The sequence below is a fragment of the Dryas octopetala genome, chromosome 5, assembly GCF_963921425.1.
Source record: "Dryas octopetala chromosome 5, drDryOcto1.1, whole genome shotgun sequence".
Lineage (NCBI taxonomy): Eukaryota > Viridiplantae > Streptophyta > Magnoliopsida > Rosales > Rosaceae > Dryas > Dryas octopetala.
Genome location: NC_141370.1, coordinates 14107094 through 14131105, shown reverse-complemented (window position 1 = coordinate 14131105; position 24012 = coordinate 14107094). Strand labels below are relative to the sequence as shown.

General features: G+C 34.3%; 3 protein-coding genes across 5 annotated transcripts; 2 read left to right on the top strand and 1 right to left on the bottom strand.

Annotated features, from left to right (window-relative positions):
- The first annotated feature begins 6445 nt into the window (after positions 1–6445).
- Positions 6446–8082, top strand: LOC147284599 (uncharacterized). Of its 2 annotated transcripts, none has more exons than XM_086243465.1 (2): positions 6446–6602; positions 7183–8082. In XM_086243465.1, exon 2 carries the CDS (start codon positions 7210–7212, stop codon positions 7885–7887), a length of 678 nt encoding a protein of 225 aa, XP_086099591.1. In that variant the 5' UTR covers positions 6446–6602; positions 7183–7209; the 3' UTR covers positions 7888–8082. The 2 variants fall into 2 exon arrangements, with proteins under 2 accessions (XP_086099591.1, XP_086099592.1); XM_086243466.1 differs by having other exon boundaries at positions 6452–6602; positions 7200–8082.
- A 6016-nt stretch (positions 8083–14098) lies between these two features.
- On the top strand, positions 14099–15630 carry LOC147284598 (putative galacturonosyltransferase-like 1). Of its 2 annotated transcripts, XM_086243463.1 has the most exons (2): positions 14099–15284; positions 15432–15630. In XM_086243463.1, the coding sequence occupies exons 1-2, from the start codon at positions 14278–14280 to the stop codon at positions 15556–15558; spliced, it is 1134 nt and encodes a 377-aa protein (XP_086099589.1). In that variant the 5' UTR covers positions 14099–14277; the 3' UTR covers positions 15559–15630. The 2 variants fall into 2 exon arrangements, with proteins under 2 accessions (XP_086099589.1, XP_086099590.1); XM_086243464.1 differs by having other exon boundaries at positions 14099–15546.
- Positions 15631–18985: 3355 nt separating this feature from the next.
- Positions 18986–22766, bottom strand: LOC147284597 (PQ-loop repeat family protein / transmembrane family protein). The gene is made up of 12 exons (XM_086243882.1): positions 22349–22766; positions 22110–22152; positions 21858–21884; positions 21418–21516; positions 21188–21294; positions 20894–21065; positions 20480–20581; positions 20235–20330; positions 20067–20087; positions 19890–19948; positions 19661–19751; positions 18986–19368 (listed from the first exon to the last, which is right to left on the bottom strand). The coding sequence occupies exons 1-12, from the start codon at positions 22570–22572 to the stop codon at positions 19267–19269; spliced, it is 1143 nt and encodes a 380-aa protein (XP_086100008.1). The 5' UTR covers positions 22573–22766; the 3' UTR covers positions 18986–19266.
- Between the last annotated feature and the right edge of the window lie 1246 nt (positions 22767–24012).

Here is a 24012-nt window from a genome sequence, read left to right as displayed (position 1 = left end):
ATATGTACATTGATTTCTTCTGACCACGGTCAACATACTCTACACCTATTCTAACTTTTACAAGATTAGCATGTTCCTTCTCTTTCTAGACCTAGCATAAATAAACTTTAGAGTTTAGACTGCTTGATTTGAGATTAATGTATATCCTCAACGCAATATTCTCACATGTGTGTGACCGAGTTGTAACAAAACATGATTAATTATATTAGTTATGGAAAACATGCACAAGGTAAATTTAGGCAAAAAATGTAGAGACATTTTTTGCTTTGATATAGTTCAAACATATAACTCAAAATCAATTGAACATCAGTTTAGATGTAGTCGGTGGACAGTCCAGTTGGAAGGGTCATAGAGTTTGCCCCTCTGTACCTAAGTTCGATTCCCTCTTCTTAAATCTAAAAAAAAAAAAAAAAAAAGAATATTAGTTTAGATAATTTTAGAATTTATATGAGTAATGTTATATATATATGAACCACATTTATGTGGTAACTCATTTGTACTTACCACATCAATAATAATAATAATAATTATTATTATTATTAGATATGGTTCACACAATAATTCATATCAGTGTCTCTAAAATATACTTCTTATGCCCTTTATTTTAAATTTTAAATTATTATGTTTTATTTTGTTGTTTAAAGAGTTATCTTGCAGATTGATAAAAGAAAAGACTTAATAGCCATTTTCCATCATCAACTATACATAATTCGATCATGAGTTAAATTGCTTTCCAAATTAAAAATTTGGTTAATTAAGCCATCAAAATTTTCAAAATATGTTAATGTGGCCAAATTTCCTAGAATTTCAACTCAATTTTCATCAAAAATGTCTTGTGAAAAGGCATGAAATTTCCATTTGCCACAAGTACTCAAAGAGCACATTATATTTTTTCGGTGAAAATTTGGATGAAATTCTAAAATTTGCCTCATTGATATATTTTTAAAAGTTTGATGGTTTAACTAACCAAATTTTTTATTCGAGGCCAATTTGACACACGAGTCATAGTGTAGTGGACAAAATAACTATAAGCCGAAAAAAAAACAACATAAAATAATGAAATTGTTGCATCAAGTCGAGCTTTGGAGTTAAATAATTATAAGAAAGCAAAGAACTCGTTGCAAGAGAAATTATTAAAGACGTGGAGGTCTACTTTCAGCTTTTCAAGTTGGATTTAATTAAGCATATCTTTTAGTGGCATAAGATCGACTTGTATTTCACGTGGGCTAGCTCTTAAGCTAACTGTAATTGACGTTTTGATAAAAAAAAAAAGGGAAAAATTGCATGCGCTTTGGAAAGTTAAAGAAGAAACTGATGGTAAAATATTCAAGTGATCGAGATGCATGCATGAAGGTTGGAGACACGTTTGTTTTGCAAATTATGAAGGAAACGTTAATCATAAAAATGAAGAAACTGAAGGAGCTAGCTAGCTAAGTGGATGGCGTGAGGAAAATTAATAAACTCAAAAAAAATTAAGTTTCCGTTTCGTATTTATTTCAAAAACAATTCTCATATATATATATAATAATTATGAATGAAATAAACATAATAATTATTTGAAACATGTTTAAGTAGAATACCAAACACACCTAGTGTGCACCAGCAATGCAAATAAACAACAGAAATATTGGGGGACTTCGATTGGGGATTTTTTGGTGACAAAAGAGAAAATACTTCTTGGATCATGACCAAGAACAACATTTATAGTGAAGCCAAGGAAAAAATTTGCTACATAATTATTGGATCCTCCTAGGCAAACATATAGAGAGATACAAACAAATAAGGGCAACCCACTATGCACTTTTCAAATCAACAAAAAAGTGATTCATCCATTCAATTCATAATTCTTATATATATTCCTCTAAAAACAAAAAAAGGGCTGCTCTGTATATTAATTTTATTTTATACCTATCTGTAGTGTTTCCAAGATAGATTTCACATGCACTGATGCACGAGCGAGTGACTATAGCAAATTCTTGTGAATATTTTCGGAAGACCAGCGCCTTCGTTTTGGATACCTCTGAAAGCGCATAATATAATTACTAAGCCAAATAAAAGACAATTGCGTGTGTGCTTGGTAGCTGTATAACATACATACAATTATTTTAATTTTAACATTTAAATGTTAATGAATTTACATTTTTATTTAGAGTATAGATTATTGTACAAACACTATACCAAACCAAACTCGGCATATATATTTTGTAACAATGTAATTAGATGTTTATTTTCATGTGCATGATATCTTTTAGGGCTAATTACAAATAAATCAATAAAACTTTTTATAATTACATTTTAATTAATGCACTTTTTTATAATTTCATTTTAGTCACTATTGACAAAAAAAAAATAATAGATAACTAAACATATATTACTATTTAAATTTAGATTTGTATTAGGTTTGTTTTTTACTATTACACAGCAAAACGGCTTAGGATTTAGCTCCCGAGTTTTGGGCTCTACACAAAACCTGAGACCTAAACGTTAGCTAAGCCATAAGCTCTAAAATCCTAATTCTAAACCTTAAACCTCATTTCTAATCCCTAAATCTCATTTATATACTCTACACTTTATTTCCAAACTTTAAACTAAATTAAGAGTAATGTCATAATTTTACGCCCATAAGTAATGAAAAAAATGAATGGGCAAATTGATATTTTCCAATGCACTAAAGTACATGACATCATCAACTGAATTGAGCTTTGTGACTAAAATGAGATATAATTTCAAAATTTATTGACCTTATGGGAAAAAAAAATTACATTGACTATTAGTAATATTGAAATATTTTATTAATTTAAATATAATTTGCTATATCTTTTAATTAGTTGCCGAGTCCCTTAGGAGAGAAGTCATCTACTATCAATTATATTGTTGTTTGTTGGTCATTTGAAAAAGATAGAGGGCGATTGGACACTGAATTGTAAATTACTTTAATTACTAACTCTAGTACTCGATCTAGGTCATGCTAGTTCTCGATTATTACTTGTTGTTTTAGTGATTGAACATATCTTATCTAGTTTTTATCTTATTTAGTGCAGTACGTGTTAGCTAGAATATATTCCAAACAACTTTGTAAACTTTTTAGCACTCGTTTGGTGTTTAATATTGGATTAAATAAGTTAATTTATTAGATTCAAAATTAGAGATAAAAATGTGTCTGGGAAAAGACTAAACTGTTACTTTGAAAAATCTCAATTTCAAACAATTTAATTTAGTCATTTTTGTTGAAAATCTCACTCCAACAGCTTCTTCACCACCGTTTTAAATTTTACTTTTGGGTTGGCCAAATCTAAGTAGAGGCCCGAGAAAGGTAGAATATATTGACAATTTGACATTATGTGGGTGGTTGGGGGTCCCTATGAATATAGGGAGTTGGAAAAACAATTTCCAAAGTTGCAATCGATCAGTTTTAGCACTCAAAGTTTGAATCTGACGAATGATGAATTCAAATGGGGTCCTCTCTCTTAAGTACTGAAGTCATTTTCAGATCATCTGTTAGCCAGGCCATGTGCTTCACGAATTAAGAAAATGTAGCAGATTGTTGATATTTGTAGTCTATGTTCAAAAGGCAAAGGTATTTTCAGAGACATTATTAGGTTGTTGCTTTGCCTGTACCACCCTGCGGGTAGCTTACACTCATAGAGAAAAGACTAGAGAGTCGTGTGTATAGTACGTGTAACTTTTGTTTCTTTGAATGTTCGGTTTAGTATGAGCGTCCAACACTAATATAATATTTTGTATGTCGAATATTTGATAGTACGTAGAACATTTCGATCAATTCTCCCAAAATCTTTATGTAAACAATATGAAAAAACAAGATGGAGGTCGATATTTTCAACACCAGGATTTGCATGAAACACGAGTATTAGTAAATAGCTATATTAGGTTGTCATCTTTGGATAAGATTTAGTATATATATTTGTAGAACATCATATATATATATACACGTCGATACTTTATTAATCGTAGATACATTATAAATTAATATTAATTTATGTACAATATGTACTTACCTGAATAATACCTAGTCGAATGAATAAAATGAAAAGGAAAATATTTGGGTCACCCCTTCTACCAAAATAACAATTTTGATAATGTCGGCGCATGATCAGAACCGCACTTTTTAGATCACCTATTATAAATCATCTCTGCAAAAAATCAAATCAATCGGAAATCGTTTGGTTATATAACTATTATCAATTAAATAGAAAAAATTGATAGTTTTTAATTAAAGAGTGATTTTTTGACCAAATCGTTGATTTTTTCTATTTAATCAATAACAGTTATATAATCAAACGATTTCCGATTGAGTTGATTTTTTGCAGAGATGATTTATAATAGGTGATTTAAAAAGTGAACGGTTCCGATCATGCGTCGACATTACCGAAATTATTATTTGGGGGGAGGGGTGACCTTGGGGTACCCCCAAGGAGTGACCCAAGTAGTGTCCAAATGAAAATCCAAATGACATGAGTACATGACATATGCAAATACGTAATGAATTCTTTGTTGTCATTGTCTATGACTCTATAGTTGGCGGAAGGATGACAATAGTGATGGTTATACACATTATTCTCGTAATAAACATTAAAATCACAGTTTTACACTTTTACGGCGTCGACTAATTACCTTCTAATTATCATGAACAAACATTAAACTAGCTACCAAAACTGACTTTAAAACTTCATAGCCCTACTCCATTAAACATGTGCGAAGTGACTTGATGTTGATGCTTTAAATTAGGCTCAATAGTTGTGCAGTTTGGTTGGCTCATTCAAACGTTCCTAATGTGAAAGTGCATGCAAAACTACACAATTGCTTCTTCTCTCTAACAGAAAGAAAAGTGCTTTTTATCTCAGTTACTTGGGCTTGGGTTCAATGTTTTGGGTAGATAATAGATAGGATGGGCTGGGCTTCCATGTCTGTTCTTTAGTGGATTTAGGTTTTCTTTAAATTCCTACTCCTAGTAGTTTTAGTTTGCTTATACTATTATGTTTTCTAATATAGTAGGGTTTTGTTTTCTCTATTAGGGGGTTGGTTGTTGATTAAAAAAAATTGAAAGAGATTTTCTCCATTGTTCATATTTTTCTAATAGGTTAGAAGATTATTAGATTGGTAGATACTTTATTCTAACGAGTCTTATTATAGAAAATCAACAAAGTAAAATCATGAACTGTTTGGTAAGCAGATTATTTAGATGTCCCTTTAATATATTTCCTTTTTGGAGGAGAGGGGATCCAACTTGGGTGCAGGGAGCATGTCCTTTATGTATTGTGTTCTTTATTAATAAGCCATAACATACAACATTTTTTAGTCATAAACCCAAACTTATAATTTATTTATTTTTAAGCCACAAAAATATTTCTAAGCCACAATAAAAAAAAAAAATCAAGTATGAAGCATTCAATACTATTCAAACTCAAGCATACCCAAGTTTTAGTTTATTATTTTTTAAAAATTCTTTTGAGAGTTTAGGGTTTATCTTAGTCTTTAAAATTTTAAAACCTAAACTTTAAATGTTTAAATGTTAAAACAATACTATATCATTCAACAAAGTGTAATTCTAAAAAATTATAAAGTGTAATTTTACAAAAGTTATATTATGCATCATAATAAAATAAAGTGTAACTCTTTACATACTGTATCATAACAAAATAAAGTGTAACTCTTTGAGCGTTACATATGGCGTCAAGAAAAAAGTTTAGTTTTAAGCCACTGATTGTGGCTTAAAAATAAATAGATCTTTTACATGAGTTTATGAGTTAAACTTACAATTTTTTGTGGTTTTTGCTAATTTACTTTTAATTAAGTAGTCATTCCTAAGGTATTCCATATTAGAATTAATGTAAAATTTCTATATTTCATTATTACACTACCAATTCCTAACATGTGAAGTGGTCCCTTTTGAGCTCCTGCACACATCAAAACCATCCTTTTGGAAGTAATCCAAACCCAAAATGGGCATAATTCTAGTCCAACATGACCCCAAACTCCTCCAAACAAGTCCAACTGTCCAACAAGGACTATTATTCCTATTGTAACATGTGATATATTTGGGAGCTGCGCAAGCATCTGTATATTAAACTTCATTTTTTTAATTGAAATTTTTTTGAAAAATATTTATTAAATGTAGAAAGATGTTGTTATATAGCATTAAATTGCCTTATTTTTTGGCAGGAGCTTACTTTCCTTTTCTTTTTTGGCGCAAGAAACATTATTTTTTCATGAATTGGGCCCTAGCCGACGTTCTTGACCTTTAACGGGTTGGGCTTGTAAAAGCCTTGGAAATAGGCGGGTAAAACCGTAACAGACATAACAAATTATAATCAAAGCCGTCGGTATAACGAATCAGAACCGTTGGATCCAGATCTTGAGACGCAACAGAGCCGTCCGATCAACGAAGACAGAAGACTCCCAAATTGAAAGCCAAACTAAATTTCGGAAAAACCTGGAATCTTCCGCGGAGGGGGACAACAGAGTTTCTCGGTTGCCTCCTAAATAATATTTAGGAGACTCTTTTTTTTCGAGAAGCTACGTTGGCTTTTGGCTGCTCTCTCTTTCTCGCTAACGAGTACCAATCAAATTTCTCAAAAAAACAGGTAATTCTTTAATTTAGTTTCAATTAAACTATTTTCATTGATTGTTCTCTCTCCTTGATTTAATTTAATTTTTTTTTTTTTCCATATTGGGTTTGATTGTGTGGTTCATTCATGATTTAGGATTAGAAAATTGAAGATATTCTGTGTTTTGCTGTAATATGTTGAATAATTTTTTATTTTTATTTTTATTTTTTTTTTCTGATCTGTGTGTTCTCTTGCTTAATCCTTTGATCTGCGTGTTAATTTTTGTGGGTTCTGAGAAATTTGTGGTTTTGGTTTATTGGGTCGGTTATTTGATGTATTTCTGGGAGATCTTATCTTGTTCACTGATTTAGTTTATAATTTTCACTCTAACTTGTTTATATTGGTATTTTCCTTCAAACTTTTTTTTTTGGTCTTGGAAATTGAATGTTTGATGTGTTTTATGCTTATGTAGTTATTGTTTTTTGATAGTTTGAGTAATTCTAGATTTCTATGAACAATCTGAAGTTGTGTATTTGGATCTATTTTCACGTGGTAGTGACGATTAATTTTATTTCTAAGATTCGTACAAAAAATTATGGATTTCTCTAATTTACAGGCATTTCCATTTTGAAGCTTTGTGGGTATGGCAAGTGATTTTGGGGAATCAACAAACGTGCCACCCCAAAGCCCGTCTTGCTCGGGTAATAATGCCAATGATGCAGGGGACTTTGAATGCAATATTTGCTTCGATTTAGCCCAAGACCCAATTATAACCCTTTGTGGTCACCTCTTCTGCTGGCCTTGTCTGTACAGATGGCTCCACCATCACTCACATTCTCAAGAATGCCCGGTTTGCAAGGCCCTTGTACAGGAGGATAAGTTGGTTCCTCTTTATGGTAGGGGTAAAACACAAACTGATCCAAGATCAAAGTCATATCCGGGTATCAATATTCCTGATCGCCCTGCTGGGCAGAGGCCTCAAACTGCCCCACCTCTGGAGAACAATCACTTTACTAACTATGGCTTTGGATTCATGGGGGGCTTTGTACCAATGGCAACTGCTAGGATTGGTAACTTCACCTTGGCCACTGCATTTGGTGGTCTGATACCGTCTTTGCTTAATATTCATTATCATGGGTTCCCGGATGCTACTGTATATGGAACAACTTCTGGTTTTCCTTACGGGTTCAGTTCATTCCACGGTGGCCATGCACACGGGTTCCCCCAGCCAGCGACTCAAAGGCAGCAGGTTGATAATGTTTTGAAGAATCTTCTCTTGTTAATTGGTGTCTTTGTGATCCTTGCGCTGATTTTGTGGTAAATTGATTCGTCATTTTCAAGTTTCAAACCGAAATGGTTGTGTAGTGTTACTGCTCTTATATGTGTAAATACATTAGCTGCACTTCTACTTATATTTTCTGCTTGAGAATGTTGCCCAGCTGGCACTTTTGGTCTATTCTGTTAACTGCTATAGTCTGCAACAGGCAAACTTTCATAATAAATGGCTTGCACTCTCTCTCTCTCTCTCATGTGAATTTGATTTTTGTGGGATTTTTTTACTTCAAAATTAGATACATATTCACTCACATGAATGTAGGAGTGTACATGTTCTGTACCATGTGCACGGAAGCAGTACTTAGGCATATTTCTTAGCTTGTTGTTCACGAGTTCAAAATTAGCTGCAGAGTGAGAATCAGGGCTGTTATGCAGTGGAAATGGAAAAACATAGGTTTTTTTGTCGTTGAGGGTTCATTTGGTTTTGCTGAAACTTGACCCGTATCAATTGAGTTAATATTGTGATCCATCTATTGACGTTTGCCTGTTGCAATATGGTGTGATGGGAATCTACTGTTTTGCTGAAGTTGACGGGAGGAGTTAAATTTGAAGAACGAGTTACATTATCCTTTCAAGTCGTTTATGTTTATGCTTCGGAACTCAAACAGGAATGATATGAAGGCCTAGCATTGTTTCAAGGTTTTCTCAATAAAGAAGACGGTAAATTAGGGAGTTGTTCTTGTAGCATAAGAACAAAATTAATTTTGTTCTCTTTCTCTTTGGTCTTACCCCTCTACTACAAAGACAACTATTAAGAAATAAAAGAGAAAATACCTCTTTAAAACAATGTTGTCTTGTTATTAACTTTCTATTAGAATATGAGTTGCCTTGGAAAGTTCTGTCCTTAGGTAGAGGTTCAAGCAATGTTAATTATTCCTTTGCTTTAAACTAATTTGAATTATTTGAGAACTACTTTGCTTGGCTATTACAATGCAAAAGTATCAAGCATCTGCAATAATCTGTCTTTTAGGCAACATCTGCATTGTCCATTTCTAAATGAAGGTGCTCTATTCGTGCATAGAAACTCACAGTCCATACAAGACTGGTTGGTCTCGCATCATTTTCAGTTCAATTGGATTTGTAGGTGAAGTGTTTTTTCTTGTGTTGCTGATGATGGAGGAAAAGAAAAACCATCTTAATTTTTGGTTAAGAAAAATTCAAAAGAGGACGTATAATCAAAGCAAGCATACATTGGGTGTTCTGGTATGGATAATGTATGAAAAAGGTCCATGTGATTGTAACCAACTAGTTGTAAGCATCATCATCTTCTTCCTGTCTTTTAGCAATTATCAGTGGAATATGAAAACCACGACAGGGGACAGAGTGATCTTCTATCTCCATTATAACCCTTTTGATCTGGCACCAACAAGCATATTATTTATTTATTTTTTCGTTACAAAGGAGGGCTAAAGCCCAGCAAGAAGCATATTATTAATCTTGGCTGGTCCATTATTATATATGTATATCAGTATATGTATATGCATATGTGCACGTGTTGCTTTAACTGCAAACTTGGGCCTTTTAAGTTTTAAGTGTTGACTTAATATTATATTTACTAAAAAAAGTGTTTGATATAATAGTTTTGAAGATTGTGCTAAAATTATCTCGGTTAAGTTTTGACAACCTTGCAATTTTTTAATAAAAAACTGGGGAATTAATTGAAAATACGTATGATTGATTTGGTTCTATTAAAAAGTGATAGGTAAAAGCTACGTCTATCTCAGATTTGCTGTTATTTTCTATCCCCTTTATTAGTTTATTTTCTTTATTAGTTTATTTTATGAGGAGTGGAGGTCACCAAGTTACTTGAGGTTTAGCTCTAGTTGTCTAGTTGTGACTTGTGAGTTGCGAGCAATGATGGAATGGAATATAGCATGAAAGACAAAAAAAAGTTTATAAATATATTTCAAAAATTATGAAAATCTCTTCCCTCGAAGCACAACACAAGCGCCAGTGGTGGTAATGATTGATTTTTTTATTTTACATTTTTTTCTTGACATTTAAAAATCAAAGATAAATGAGGATGAAATGAGAAATTTAGGAACTAATTTGGCCATTTGGGCGACTCTATTCACATTTTATTAGCCAAAAGAGGATTTTATTCACAGTTTCCTCTTTGTATCTGTGCACACAAAAATGCAATAACGATATATATATATGTGGAGATAGATCCATAGCACCATATTGCTATTTTACACTTTCCATGAGGTGCACCCAATTAGTATAATTATGGAGAAACTGTGAAAAAGAGACGTGGACCCAATTCGTGCCACTGCCACCAATCTGCCAAACATCCCCCCTTTGGTGTACTGTGAGTCTATGACTTGCTGTAATTTTGTTTTGGTAGGCTTAAAGGCTTTGTATAGAGTGGTGTAGTTGGAAAAGTACGTGCTTTACTGCTTTGTAATTAATAAAAGAGTCCACCATCCATTTTCTTGTGCAGGCCTTGCCATGGGTAAGGGGAGGGCCCCATGAGAAAATGAATGGGCCCATTAAGACGTCTGGGCTTGTCCTTTTATGGAAGAGATATAAAGAATAAAGTGCTGACCTAATATCAATATATAGGACTATAGGAGTATACGCGTTTTCAAGACGCGCACAACTACCATAGCATTTGCAATTGCATGGTCACCTAAAACTCTTAGATCTCACGTTCGTACCGCATCCAATGCCACTTATTTAGATTTAAACTACTTCATTTAAATTGAAGATAAAAAATCCTACATATTTTGTAGCATTTCGGATATCTTAAGATTTAAAAAATTATATTAGTTAATTATAATATTTAAATGTCACTTATGCCCAAAACACTTCTTTTATATCAATCATCTCCATGTAATTACTGATTAGAATTTTACAAGAAAAGCATAGAATCTAAATCTTATTATTAAGACAACATTTAGACAACGATCCTGCGCATTGGGCGTGGAGCTGACTTTTCGACCGCCCTTGCTTTGTTGCCCCTACCATTAGTGTCGGTGACACCACAGTCACTCGATCTGACATACACCGTACAAATCAAATCCTCACTCCTCTCTAGTTAAATAAAATTACAAGACTGTCAAGAAAGCAAAATGTGAACAATATAATTAAGCAAGAGAGCGAGCCAGTAAATGAAAATGGTTCATCATTAAGTTAACATGCATGTACGTGTAGTACGTAAAATGGGAAATAAAAAAAGAAAGAGATTGAATATGTAAGAGTTAAATGATCGACCCTAATAATTGGAAAGTGCTTTGTGAGTTTCACATGTGTCGCACATGCTTCAGTTTATATAAAAATGCTAGCTGCAATGAAATGAGATTAATGGAAGGAGCTTCACCGTCTTTGTTTGTTAGAAAGCGAAACCACTTATAATTGAAGAGGCATGTGAGCACCACATGCCATTCAATGATTTGGTTGAGGACCTGAGGTTGTATATATATTTCAAATGGGAAATCAATTGTAGTTTACTGGATGCTAGCTGATCGAAGAGGAATTCAAACTAAAGAATGAATTATTTGAGCAAGTAAAAAGAATATAATAAATATTCTAAATGTCCCTTCCATTCTTATTATTGTGTTTTGTCCTTACCGGCAAACCGACAGACCCAAACCTGTTTAGTTTAGAGTTTAGACCTAGCTTGCTGTTAATTCCATCGAGTCTATAGTAGTTTGATCGAGCACATGTCGACTTTTACTATAAAGATACTAGTACTGAAAAGAAAATTAATGCAACAGGCAAAATTAAAAAGTCATACAAACATTATAGACAAACATACTCTTAATTTTTAATTTGATCGATCATTAACTTTGAATTCAAGACTCATCTATCATGCATATAATCGATCTACTATATTGATGAAGTAAAATGATAATTTTGGCTCAACTATGTTGGTGAAGTGTCGAGAAATGTTGTGTGGCGAAAAATGATTTCGTATTAATTTCTTATCAGCTAAATTTGATGCAAATCTAATTTGAAAATGATTGCTTTAGAGCAGTGTTGTTATCTGGTAACCGCCATATATAATATATTGTACGTTAACCTTATACTTTTTATTTTTCTTTCTCTAGAGATCTTCTTAAACTGCAATATAATTCAGATGACAAACGAGTAATGAGTAATGACATGATTAATACTGAAGATGCAAAGTTATTAAAAGGCTTTGAATGGATTTCTTTGGTAAGGACTAAGGACCTCTTTAGGCTTCATGTTGAAGTAGTTAACTGGGGTGAAGTCGATAAAACAATGTCAAATGCTCGAAAAGATGAGAACAACTCGTGAGTCATGAGGACCTCTTTAGCTCATTTATCTTTTTCAAGTTTAAATAGATATTTTAACGCAAAAATGATTATATTTTCCTTTTGGCAAATTAGTAATGAATGAAAGGGTAAGAGAGATTGGGACAATATAAAAAAGTGTTAAGAGGATCACAAGGAAAGAAATCACTTGCTTTCCACTATTTTCTAGTTTGGCTGTCTCTTTCCATTTTAAAACTCAAACAACCAACTAAATTAACTAATCCCTTTCAAAAAAGGTCAAAGTCCAGGTGGCACCTTTGGGTCCCATCAGGGGGTTATGTGGCAAGTCTCTTATAATACTAATATCCTGATGAGCTACTTTTTTTTTGTTTTTGGCCCGGATATCCTGTGCTAGTTAAGGCTATAAAAATATCAGGCCGTACAATCATCAATCAAATGAGGTGGCTAACTATGCAAACACAAATTTCGGATCTCAATTTTCTTAGTGCTCCCATCACTGAGACATGGATTGTCTGTGGGGCAAAGCATTACCGGAACAAAGGGGCATAGAACAAAAAACAAACAAAAGCTCACTACTTTCTTATGGTATATGTATATTTTTTATTTGTTTTATCACGTAATTTATAATGTCAATATTAAATAAGAAAGACATATAATATAATAAGTATGCTAACTTGTTGCATCAAAGTTTTACTCCATAAATATTTAAGTTCAAATTCAAGTGGTGCCGCCCTGAGGGCCTTTTGCTTAGTAATCATAGGCCCAAATTGAAGTATATTATGCTTTAAAGAGAGTTTGGTAATTAGGAAAAGAAAGAAACTAGCAGAGAATCTAAATCCTTTCTCCGCATACCACTAATAAAGTGTTTCTACACAGTTTTGATACTTTCTAAAGCAACATTGCTAGATACGTAGGTAAGAAGCATATATATTTGGATTCTTAATAAAAAAATGTCTAATTTGGTGTGCATATTTGAATTGAATGAATATATATAACACCAGCAGCTATGTTCTAATTTAGTGATGCATTGATGAAGATTCATTTCTTTTGTTTCTTTTTATTTGTAAGATGATGATATTTCTCTATCAAATCAGATGCGTTTGGTTTGGTGGCTATATATATATTTTTGGATGTAGCATATATTTTATTTTCATTTCGATCACTCTTCATAACTATTAGAATCATTTCTCGTTGGGAGTTGTATATACATCTCCACATGATATAACGTTGTATAGAAGCATATACCTAAACTAACTTGCATGCGGTTGGAGCTTAATTAATTTCTCCGAAGTGGATGGCTCACCTAAGCTTATATACATGAGGAACACGATTGAGATCGAACATCAGAGTTCATTTCTTAATTCATGCAGTAATACTCTTTTTGTTGTTGTTAATGCTTGATTAATTTGATGGGAAGTTTGCTTAAAACATCAAGTAGTCCACAAACTCCAGCTCCAGGGTATGATGTACATGTCGTACGTAGTAACTTCTTTAGTTGATATTCAAATTAGACTAATTAGGAATTTTTTAAAAAAATTAGCTAAAATTAAACTGAAGTTGTCAATTGTCACATGAACAATAAATTCACACATACCTTATAATATATATATATATATGTGCCTAACAGCCTAAGATAAGCCATAGCAGAGATTAGCTGTAGCGGTCTCGATTTTAATGGGATATTACCAAATATGTGGGTTGGCAAATTGGCAATAATTTGGTCAAAAATCAGATTAGGAGTTTAGAACAATTATCATAATATTGGTGAAGAAATAATTAATTTGGTCAACAGTCCAACAGTCCAACTTGGTTTTCATTTGTTTTTGTTCTGAACTATAATTACTTTTGTCGTTGTTGTCGGTGTGAGAGGTGAGAGGGACAATGGTTGTAGTCTTGTAGAAGTAGAAGACGCTTGACTTGGCTTCGCAGCAGCTAGCAACTCAGTTTCAAGTTTCAACCAACGTAGGTTCAAAGCCACGCACAAATGGCAGAAATAGTACTGTCATCTCTCTCTTTCGCTCTAAAACACTAAAAAAGTAAGACCTCTCGAACTCTTTCAAATTAATTTAAAGTCCAACTCTCTCTCATCATTTCCTCATCCGGCCAAGTCTCTCAACTACGTACACACAGCTAGCATGCCTAAACAGGCGGCGCCACCGCACCACCTCCTTGGTTTCCTTCTGGCCTTGTTGCTTTTAAGCAACAGCAATGCCGCTGCCGCCAGTCAACGATTCAAGGAAGCACCCAAGTTCTACAACTCCCCCAGCTGCCCCACACTCAACAGCACCAACAACATGTGCTCCGAAGAGGCAGTCCACGTGGCAATGACCCTGGACGCCACGTACCTCCGCGGGTCAATGGCCGCCATCCTCTCCGTCCTCCAACACTCCTCCTGCCCGGAAAACGTGATCTTCCACTTCGTGGCCTCAGGCTCGTCCGGGGAATCTCTCCTCAGTCTCACGCAAACACTCGCCAATTCCTTCCCCTACTTGAAATTCCGAGTCTACCCCTTCCGCGACTCGGCCGTGTCGGGACTCATCTCCACCTCCATCCGCTCCGCCCTCGACTGCCCCCTCAACTACGCCCGCAACTACCTCGCCGACCTCCTCCCCCGCTGCGTCCGCCGCGCCGTCTACCTCGACTCCGACCTCGTCCTCGTCGACGACATCGCCAAGCTCGCCGCCATCCCGCTGGGCCCCGCCGCCGTCCTCGCCGCCCCGGAGTACTGCAACGCCAACTTCACCTCCTACTTCACCCCCACCTTCTGGTCCAACCCCACCCTCTCCCTCACCTTCGCCGGCCGCCGCGCCTGCTACTTCAACACCGGCGTCATGGTCATCGACCTCGGGCGCTGGCGGGCCGGCGGGTACACGGGTCGGATCGTGGAGTGGATGGAGCTCCAGAAGCGGATGCGGATCTACGAGCTGGGGTCGCTCCCGCCGTTTTTACTGGTGTTCGGCGGGGAGATAGCAGCGGTGGAGCACCGGTGGAACCAGCACGGGCTCGGCGGCGATAACTTCCGGGGGCTGTGCCGGGATTTGCATCCGGGGCCGGTGAGTTTGTTGCATTGGAGTGGAAAAGGGAAGCCGTGGGTGAGGCTGGATGCCAACAGGCCTTGCCCCTTGGATGCTCTGTGGGCCCCGTATGACCTCTTGCACACACCCTTCGCGCTCGACTCTTAGCTAGCAGTCTAACACAAACACAAGCAAACAATATTAATTAATTAATCAATTTTTCATTTCTTTTATAATAAAAATATTTCTGTTTTTTCGGTGGGAATTATTTGTAGGGGTGTTTTTCAATTGATCGATCTGAGTGAGGCTTCGGGAAATCTCTCTCTGAGTCTCTTCGCCTTCAAAAGCTCATGGGTCCATCCAGAGGTGATGCTAGCTTTTTGTACATTGTACAGCCATTAACAGACCTTAATTACGATATATCATCATCATCTTTGCATTAATTTTGTGTATCTGCTCCAATTAAGAGATTAATTAGTGAATTGAATATATCATTTTATATCATTTGCGGTTACAGGCTTACAGCTAAGAGGAAAAGAGGAATTGAATACAATTTTTTTTTTCCTTTTTGGGTTTTATGTTATATATATATATTATTGGATATGGATATATGTGATGATTCATCACTTGCTTGGTTGCTTGGTTGGTTTCTATTTAAATTTGTTGTTAAGGTTTTTTGAATGAATTCTTTGTCCAGATCATGATTTTACTATAAAAGAAAAAGAGAAATTGGAATGACTCTTTAATTGCCCAAATTCACGAATAAAATGGAGTACACTACCTGCATGCAAATTAGGCATCAACACCCAATTTGCCACGTGGCATAGTTCATGATCTCCAACTTTAGCATGCAAGAAGTAGAATAGGAGAATGAAAGAAAGCCCGAACAACACTTCTTCTTTGAGTTCTTGCTTTCTTTTCTTTTTTCTTTATGGTGTTGTTTTATTTTATCTTTCATTACGTAAATGAATTTCTTGTGCTTGGCTATTGCTTTAAGGATTTGACCATTATTTTCAGTAAGACGGATCGCATTGAAGCCTTGGATTTGATTGCTCAGTGTGTGATTGATTGCATATTAAATGTGTTTACATCAATTATCTGCAATCATATATCATATATATGCAGGTGTACGTATAGATAATAACTAGCTTCTTTCATGAATTGTAAGTTTTTTTCCCTTAATTTGAAATCATGCTTCTTAAATATTGGTGTTGTACAAATACAACTAATGAGTTCTATTTAAGACAAAAAAAAAAAAAAAAAAAAGAAGAAGACTGGTGGGGCAGTTTTGGTGAATTAAAATAGCTTTATTATTTGCCAATTGTAGAAGGAGAAGAGAAGTACAGCTAAACAGCATAAACCTACAGAAGTATGAAGGAATTGGACAATTATTAGTTGTTATGCTGGGGCCGGACCCGCTACAAATTCACTTTTAAGATGGGGAGTGCTCTTCTCGAAAATTCTGCATATGTGTGGCTTATTCTTCATTCAAATAATAATACTGGTAAGGTATTACTTGATATTTTAAATATTAATAATTTTATGTGTTATAAATTGAATAAATTAGTTATATTACTACGTAATATTAAGGTTACATGAAAAAATTTCTTTGGTGTAATCATGTAAGCTTACATTTCTACTCCTCTGTGCACAACTAAATATTACACTGTATATATATATATATTGTTATTGGCCGAAAAAAATAAAGATATTGTCAATTTATTATCACATATGTTATTCTTTTAGGAAAGAGTGTTATTCTGTAGAATTATAGTTTAAACAAATTCAACCAGCTGTCTGAACTTTCATGCATAATTCCTTGACATGCATCTTGTCGTAACTTGAATTTGTTTTACTGCTTAATTATTGGTAAAATACAAAAATAAATGGCATGCACGCACTTGCCTGCATATATACGGATCAATAGAATGCAAAGTTCATACCATATATGGAATTAATGCACCAATTTGTATAAAGTCAATGAGAGATTGCTTTAACTAATTAATTAAATCCATGGACGCGTTTTCTCCTTTTGTCTTTGTTCCTTGTACGATTATTGATATAATATCAATCAAAACCAATTAATTTTAATTAGGAAGTAATTACGAAAAATCAAATAAATAATTGAAAAGATTAGATAGAATTGTGTCAGTGACCCCGCCATTATGGGTATTTCTTTCAGAGCGAAAAAATAATAGTAATTACTAATATATTAATATATTAATGGTCAACATGAAAACGAAAAGAGAAAATGAGAGCTTTATGAACATGATGATGGTGTTCCCAAATTTTTTATTCGAGGGAGCAATCAGCGGCTGTTATTTAGCCCCGACAATCCAGTTTGTGCAGCCGCGGGATCTTAGGCCCGCCCATTTCTGTTTTCGGAGTTGAAGCCAATATGCATGGGGAGTCTTAATTGCGTCCATACTTAATTTATTGGGATTAATAATGTTTAATTAATTTGAGATTAACTGTGTATTAAATTTTGTAGATTCTCAATTTTAGTCAACTTTTTTTTAATCTCTACTTATAAAAACACGACTTCACATGAAAATTTAATGTGAATCCATCGCGGAGAGTTAAATTCTACGTTGTTGAGTAAATGTTAATCAACATTGAACCAATGGTTTAAACAGTATAACATGCATGTATGAAAGAATTTAAGCTTGTATTATGCATTAAACAGTATAACATCAACTACCAGATCCCAGCAACTTATAATATGTTGCATCCAAAATCATGGCATGATGATGAATTTGATATAATTCATATTGCCAGATCCGAATACTTTGTTAGTATCAAGATGATAATATTGTATTCATGTTATTAATATGCTCACTGAATCCGTGACACATGAAGCAATTAGCCAATTGGTTGGATTAACTTGTATAATGCTCCTAAAATTAATTAATCCAATAATTAATGCAGGAGTTCTTGAATTGAAGAAATATCCTCCCTCTACCTATTTTGTTCTGAAAAACAAATCTCAAAATTAAGAGAAATGAAAAATATTAAAAATCCAATGGATGAGTCAGACCATTTGTCACGAATTAATTAAGACCATGAGAGAATTCAATGGTTTTGAAATTTGTAAGCTAGACTTGGGCTTACCTCCTGCTTCCTTGTGAGTTGTGTCCGTCTTCTGATAGATGTAGAATATTGAAGGCTAGAGTCTCCACTGCTTACTTTTGGGCTTGGGCCCCCATAATACAAAAAAGAAACTTGAGCTGCAGATCAAGCAAGGATTGAGCCTAGTTTATGGTTTTTTGAGTGTTGTTGGTCAGATTTGGGCTTAAAATTAAGGTCCCAGTGTCATGGCGCACTTGGTTTGGGCCGGGTCACGGGCTATCGGGCCAGGACAAAGCCGAACAGACTTGACAATGACAGCAAGAGCCCTCACTAGCTAGAACATTGTCTTTATGATCAAGCTATAAGGTAATATATTAGGATAATGTATGATTGAGTGTTTGATTTTCTCAATATAACAAAACAAAAACTAGAGAATGATTTTGAGGTTCAATTGTCTTTTTAAGTCGTACCTAGATATTAATATGGAAAAGTCCAAACAGCCCATCTGCCTAATATTGAGGCTAATGATCAGAATCGACAAAAACCAAAGCACAAAATAAAGTTGAGCAGCACAAACAAAATATCCCATTGGTGACAGTGTGACACCCACCAAATTGACCAAACATTTTAGACGTTTTAGCTTCACTTTAATTTGTCAAATCTCTATAAGATCACCTTGGAAAAAACATGTGAAAATCGATCGCTTTCCACAGTAAACAAAAGCAATCATTAAATTAAGACCATAGCCACATACACTAAGTCACTAACACTAGTACTATATATAATATATATAACTAGCAATGGTGGAGACGACTTCAAGTCCATTGCTTGATTGACATGACTAATGACTAATGCCTAATGGCTTGCACTTTAATTCCCAAGTTAGGAGCTCAGGCAAAAATAGATGACTGTAATTCGAAATAATTAAAATACAAATCACTCACTCAATATATAATAGAGCAAGGAGATACAGAGACTAATTATGGTGCAAGCTAGCTAGCTGATTTGGATTTTCAGCATACATGCATATGCATTGCACAATCAAGAGACTACAACTTTATTTGTTTCCTTGTAGTATGCGCAGTCTTTCTCACCTCTTGTAGTCCTCCTCAAGTGTCTATAATATATGTACTGCAGTATAATCTGTTGTCAAGCTTGTTAAGGTACTAATCAGTCAAATTATCTATACATGCAAAAATAAACATATAAGATATTTATGTTGTTAAACTGTGAATTTGAATGAAAACCAATATAATAAATAATCCAAATTCACAGTCTAACAAGGTAAGTATCTTATGTTGTGCGATAGGATACTCTTATTTATATATTATATTATTGACTACATCTTTCACAAATACAAGACTCATGTGAAATTTTCTCTTTCACAAGAGATGTAGTAAATTAATAATCCGACACGGGAAGTAGTAAAGGATACAAATAAGTCAAGTCCGACGCAAACTACAGCATCGAGCAACCATGGCATGTTGGCCTTAATAATATCCCACTCGATGGTTCTTACAAGTATGCTGCATTCATTCAAATAAATTAAGGAGCCTGAGAGATCGAATTGGACCCAGATCGACATACAACACCAACAAGATAATACATAGAAAGATGGCAAAATAGAGAGAGAGAGAGAGAGAGAGAGAGTATTAGAGCAGGACCTTGCCACATAAGTGCAATTTGCAATCAGTGCAAAGACGAACATTAGAGGATTCAAGCCCTGTATATAAACATAAATAAAAGTTTTAAAACTACTGCAATTAACATTTGTTTACAAGTCCAAAATATATACTGAACATATGATTAATTAAAAAGCAAGCAAATGATAAAAGCATTACCTCCACACTCCCTCTTTTAATCTAGCCAATATAAGAACAGTAACTAAGTTAGAAACAAAACAACAAGGGAAATAGGAAAAAGAAAAAAAAAAAGTTTGATAGTGACATACACATTAATAAAATGAGAAGTTAATTATTTATTAGTGGACTGTGTATGTAATAACATACATTGAGCCAAATCTGAGGGAGTCGACCCCCCATGTATATAGCAGCCATTAGCCATCCCAACCATTGCCCAGTCACACTATGCTCTGTTGTGTGTTCCTGTAAATATATACATTATTATACAAATTAACCCCCCAATTAAGGAGTACATTAACTGTAAAGTGTAAACAAATTAAATACTATAGTGCATGTATGATATATTTATATAGGTCCAGTATGAATATAGTATATATAGTTTGCGTAGTGACCTGTAAGAGTTTCCTTCCAGCAATTCCTATGTATACATGGGTCAAAGCCTTGCTTGTAAAGGGTAAGTTAAGTGATGTAGCTATAAATGTTCCATAACCTACCTGCAATATTATACAATAATATTCATGGTCAAATCAAAATGATGCAGTAGATCTTCACCAACAAAAAAAGATGATATAGTACAGGAATGAATTACACTAATGATGAAATCAAAGGAGGTTTCTTATGTCCAAAACTATGTCGTTTAGGGTTTAATTTGTTAAACATTGAAGTAGTTTAATTTGGACATAAGTACAATCTATCAGTACAAAAAACAAAACAGAGTCCAAACCTTAGAACAATTAACAACAAGGTAATCAATTCTAGGAAAATGAATGATGATTTAGTGGGTTGTTAATTAATTAGGGTCTCACCGATCTTGGGATTGGCCTAGGCTGGGTCACAGAGTTCTTGGATTCATGCTGAGTTAACTCGTCCTCAGATGACGAGTCACTGTCTACTGCCATTGTAGAAGGACCACTTCTAGCTGCCCTCATATATGTTCGAAAGGGTGGAGTTCCACTCCCAGCCAATGATCTCGCTGACCTGTATGTCCAAATTAACAACAACTCCATCGTTTTATATATTCATCTCATCATCACCAAGTTAACAAGATTAATTATCATAATTAAGAAATTAATGAAAAATTAAGAATATTGTACACGTACGTATAGTAGAACTCCCTTCTAGGGGTGGCTCTGGGTGAAGCACTGGGTATTGGGATGCCTGAATCAACCAACTTTGGATTCAACGGTCTTTTATGCTCTTCTTCATCCTATATAACATGTATGGTAGAAATTAATTAAAGGAAACATATTAATTTATTAGAGAATAATTGATATATAGATTGAAAGATTTGGGTAGTACACCAAGAAAATTAAGTTAGAGATTAATGTACCACTTGGTTAACTGTGATATTGCCACATTTCAACCATGTATAGATGTAGTCATAGTACACACTCTGCAACACTAACACTACAGTACTTGTTGTGTAGAGCTGTCAATTAAAGAAAAAAAGGGGAAAAATATAGTGTTACATTATGTCCATCATAAATAAACTCATAAAGGTGATGAACCATTTGCCTAATTGATGGCCAAAATTTGGACAAAGTTATCAAACAGCTAGGCCCAACTGTAGTTTTGGACTGGGCCTAGAGTCCATATTTGAACCTTATAAGGCTGACATTCATGCATATCCAAGCCCAAACTACCTTAATTGCAAGCTTGACATGTGTAATAGTGCAATTACAAAGTCTTTAGTCATCTATATGATGTGGTGCAATAGAGATTAGAGAATTGAACATAATTGTCTTCCAAAGTTAGGAAGTGCAATTTTACCAGAGCTGTGTAATACTGGGTCGGCAGCTGCAATTCAAATGGTACCAGAAAAAAGAAAAATTAGATCAGAAAAATTGCTAAAAGTGACCGGAAAATTGATTTTGTGACAAGATATGATAGAGACCAGCCATGTTCATGAAAAATAGAGATAGCTTGCTAGTGGTTTAACCAGACCCATCCACAGAGTTCTGGTGGTTCTCTGGAGTCTGGACCACCCCACTAGCAAACAAAAAACCCATGGCAGAGACTCACCGTAGCTGGTTCCAGAAGACAACCCACCAGATTGAACACATCCCTACATCAACAAAATCAACAGCAAACAAAATTGAAAACATTAATATATATATATATATATACACACACACAACTCTTAAAATATTTAATTAGTACAACCCTTTTTAATATTTTATTAATGTGTTGTTGTTTTGGTTTTTGGGGTTGTGGAGAAAATGAGAAATTGATGAGATATCTAGCTAGTAGCTACTAATTACCCAGCAACCCAAGTGAGGAGGAAAGCAAGAGATACTCCATGGCTGGACTTGGAGTGGAAGTTGGTGATGATCTGAGGGATTTCTGCGACTCCCCAACACACCAAACTGGCCAACCCAAACCCAAATGAAAACTCATCCTTGAGATTGCAGAGGCAGTCCTTGAAATACTTGTCAACCCAGCCCACACAGGGCTTGTTCCCAGCTACACAATAAGAAACTGGCATTCTCTCTTTCTCTATCTGTCTTTGAGTGGCTAGCTGTTGATGAGTGTTTTGTGGGTTGTGCAAAGCTGAAGATAAAGCTGGTTTTTAAAGAAAGAGAGAGGGGCACCAATTAATAGTAGTTATGAAGCAAACAACAAAGGGAAGTGAATTTCGCATAGAAGCAAGCTAGCTACATAGTATATATAATATATTAGTATCTCTAGCTAGTGTTGTGTTGTCTTTTCTTTGGGTCGATTTGTAAATATGTAAAATAGCGAATGCTGAACATGTGGTAGGCCTAGTCTTTCGCCTCGTGCTCTCAGAAGTGTGTGTGTCTGTTTGTGAGTGGAAAGGAGAGTTATGTACACAGGGTAAGCATATTCTTACACAAAATGCCTTTTCTTCTTCTTCTTCTTCTTAAAATTGAAGAGTCATGAGATGTAGGTGCGATTGTTTTCAAGAACCATAAAGGTGTTCTAAAATACTTACAAACGGTTATTTTTTTTTGGTGTTTGATTGAAATACACAAAAGCACTTTTTAGAATGAAGAAAACACTTTTTTCTTTTCTCATCAGAAGCATGCAGAGCGTTATCAGTTAAAGATATTTTGGTAGATACTAACCAAAGTTCTTCACATAAATGCATCAAACACACATTTTCAGTCTTCTTATAAAATTGAGATATATACATAATTGATGAATAACTTACTTCAAAATTGTAATACCAAAAACTTTTTTAAGTCGGGTAACAAAATATATTCATCGATATGAAAATATTTATTTATTTGCATACGAGTTAACTCTTATTGTCATTTGTGCCTAATAAGTAAATTATTAATAAATTTAGTGATCATATTATAAAACGTAGAAATCTTACCTGCTTAGATGTGAGGATATTCCATATACCAAATATTAGTATATCAATCACAACATAGGAAAATGATAAGTAGTAAAAATGTTGGGACCTGTTTGATATTGTTTCTTTGGAAGCGCTTATGTTCAGAAGCATACAAATTTTTATAAAATTTTTAAGTATTTTTGAAGAAGCAACTGATAAATGTTTCTCAAAAAAACTATTTAAATATGTTTTTACAACTTAGAAACACTGTTTTTTTTTTTTTCTCTCAAACACTACAAAAAATGTTATTACTAATTTAAAACCATTTGTAGCAATTCTAAAAACAGTGTCAAACGAGTTAATTAAACAAGTCATTTCTTCAACCGCTTGATTTGAACTATGAATATGATTAAACATCTTAATTTTCTCCCGGGCCAAAGAAATTAAACATCTTTGAATCATGCTATGTTCATACAATCTTGAAATCAATAAGTAACCCATCAATATTTAGATAATCATTCATAATCATTAACTAAGTTTAGGGGATATATCCATCAAATGCGAATCTTTTTCATATGCTTCCCGGCCCTCATGCTTGCATAACTATAGCGGACATGAAATGTC

Coding starts and splice junctions, on each gene's coding strand:
- LOC147284598 (XM_086243463.1), top strand. CDS start 14,278: ATGCCTAAACAGGCGGCGCCACCGCACCACCTCCTTGGTTTCCTTCTG. Junction 15,285..15,431: donor TTGGATGCTCTGTGGGCCCC/GTATGACCTCTT, acceptor AATTATTTGTAG/GGGTGTTTTTCAATTGATCG.
- LOC147284597 (XM_086243882.1), bottom strand. CDS start 22,572: ATGCCAGTTTCTTATTGTGTAGCTGGGAACAAGCCCTGTGTGGGCTGG. Junction 20,582..20,893: donor CTAGGCCAATCCCAAGATCG/GTGAGACCCTAA, acceptor ATAATATTGCAG/GTAGGTTATGGAACATTTAT. Junction 19,949..20,066: donor TTAAAAGAGGGAGTGTGGAG/GTAATGCTTTTA, acceptor GTTTATATACAG/GGCTTGAATCCTCTAATGTT.
- LOC147284599 (XM_086243465.1), top strand. CDS start 7,210: ATGGCAAGTGATTTTGGGGAATCAACAAACGTGCCACCCCAAAGCCCG.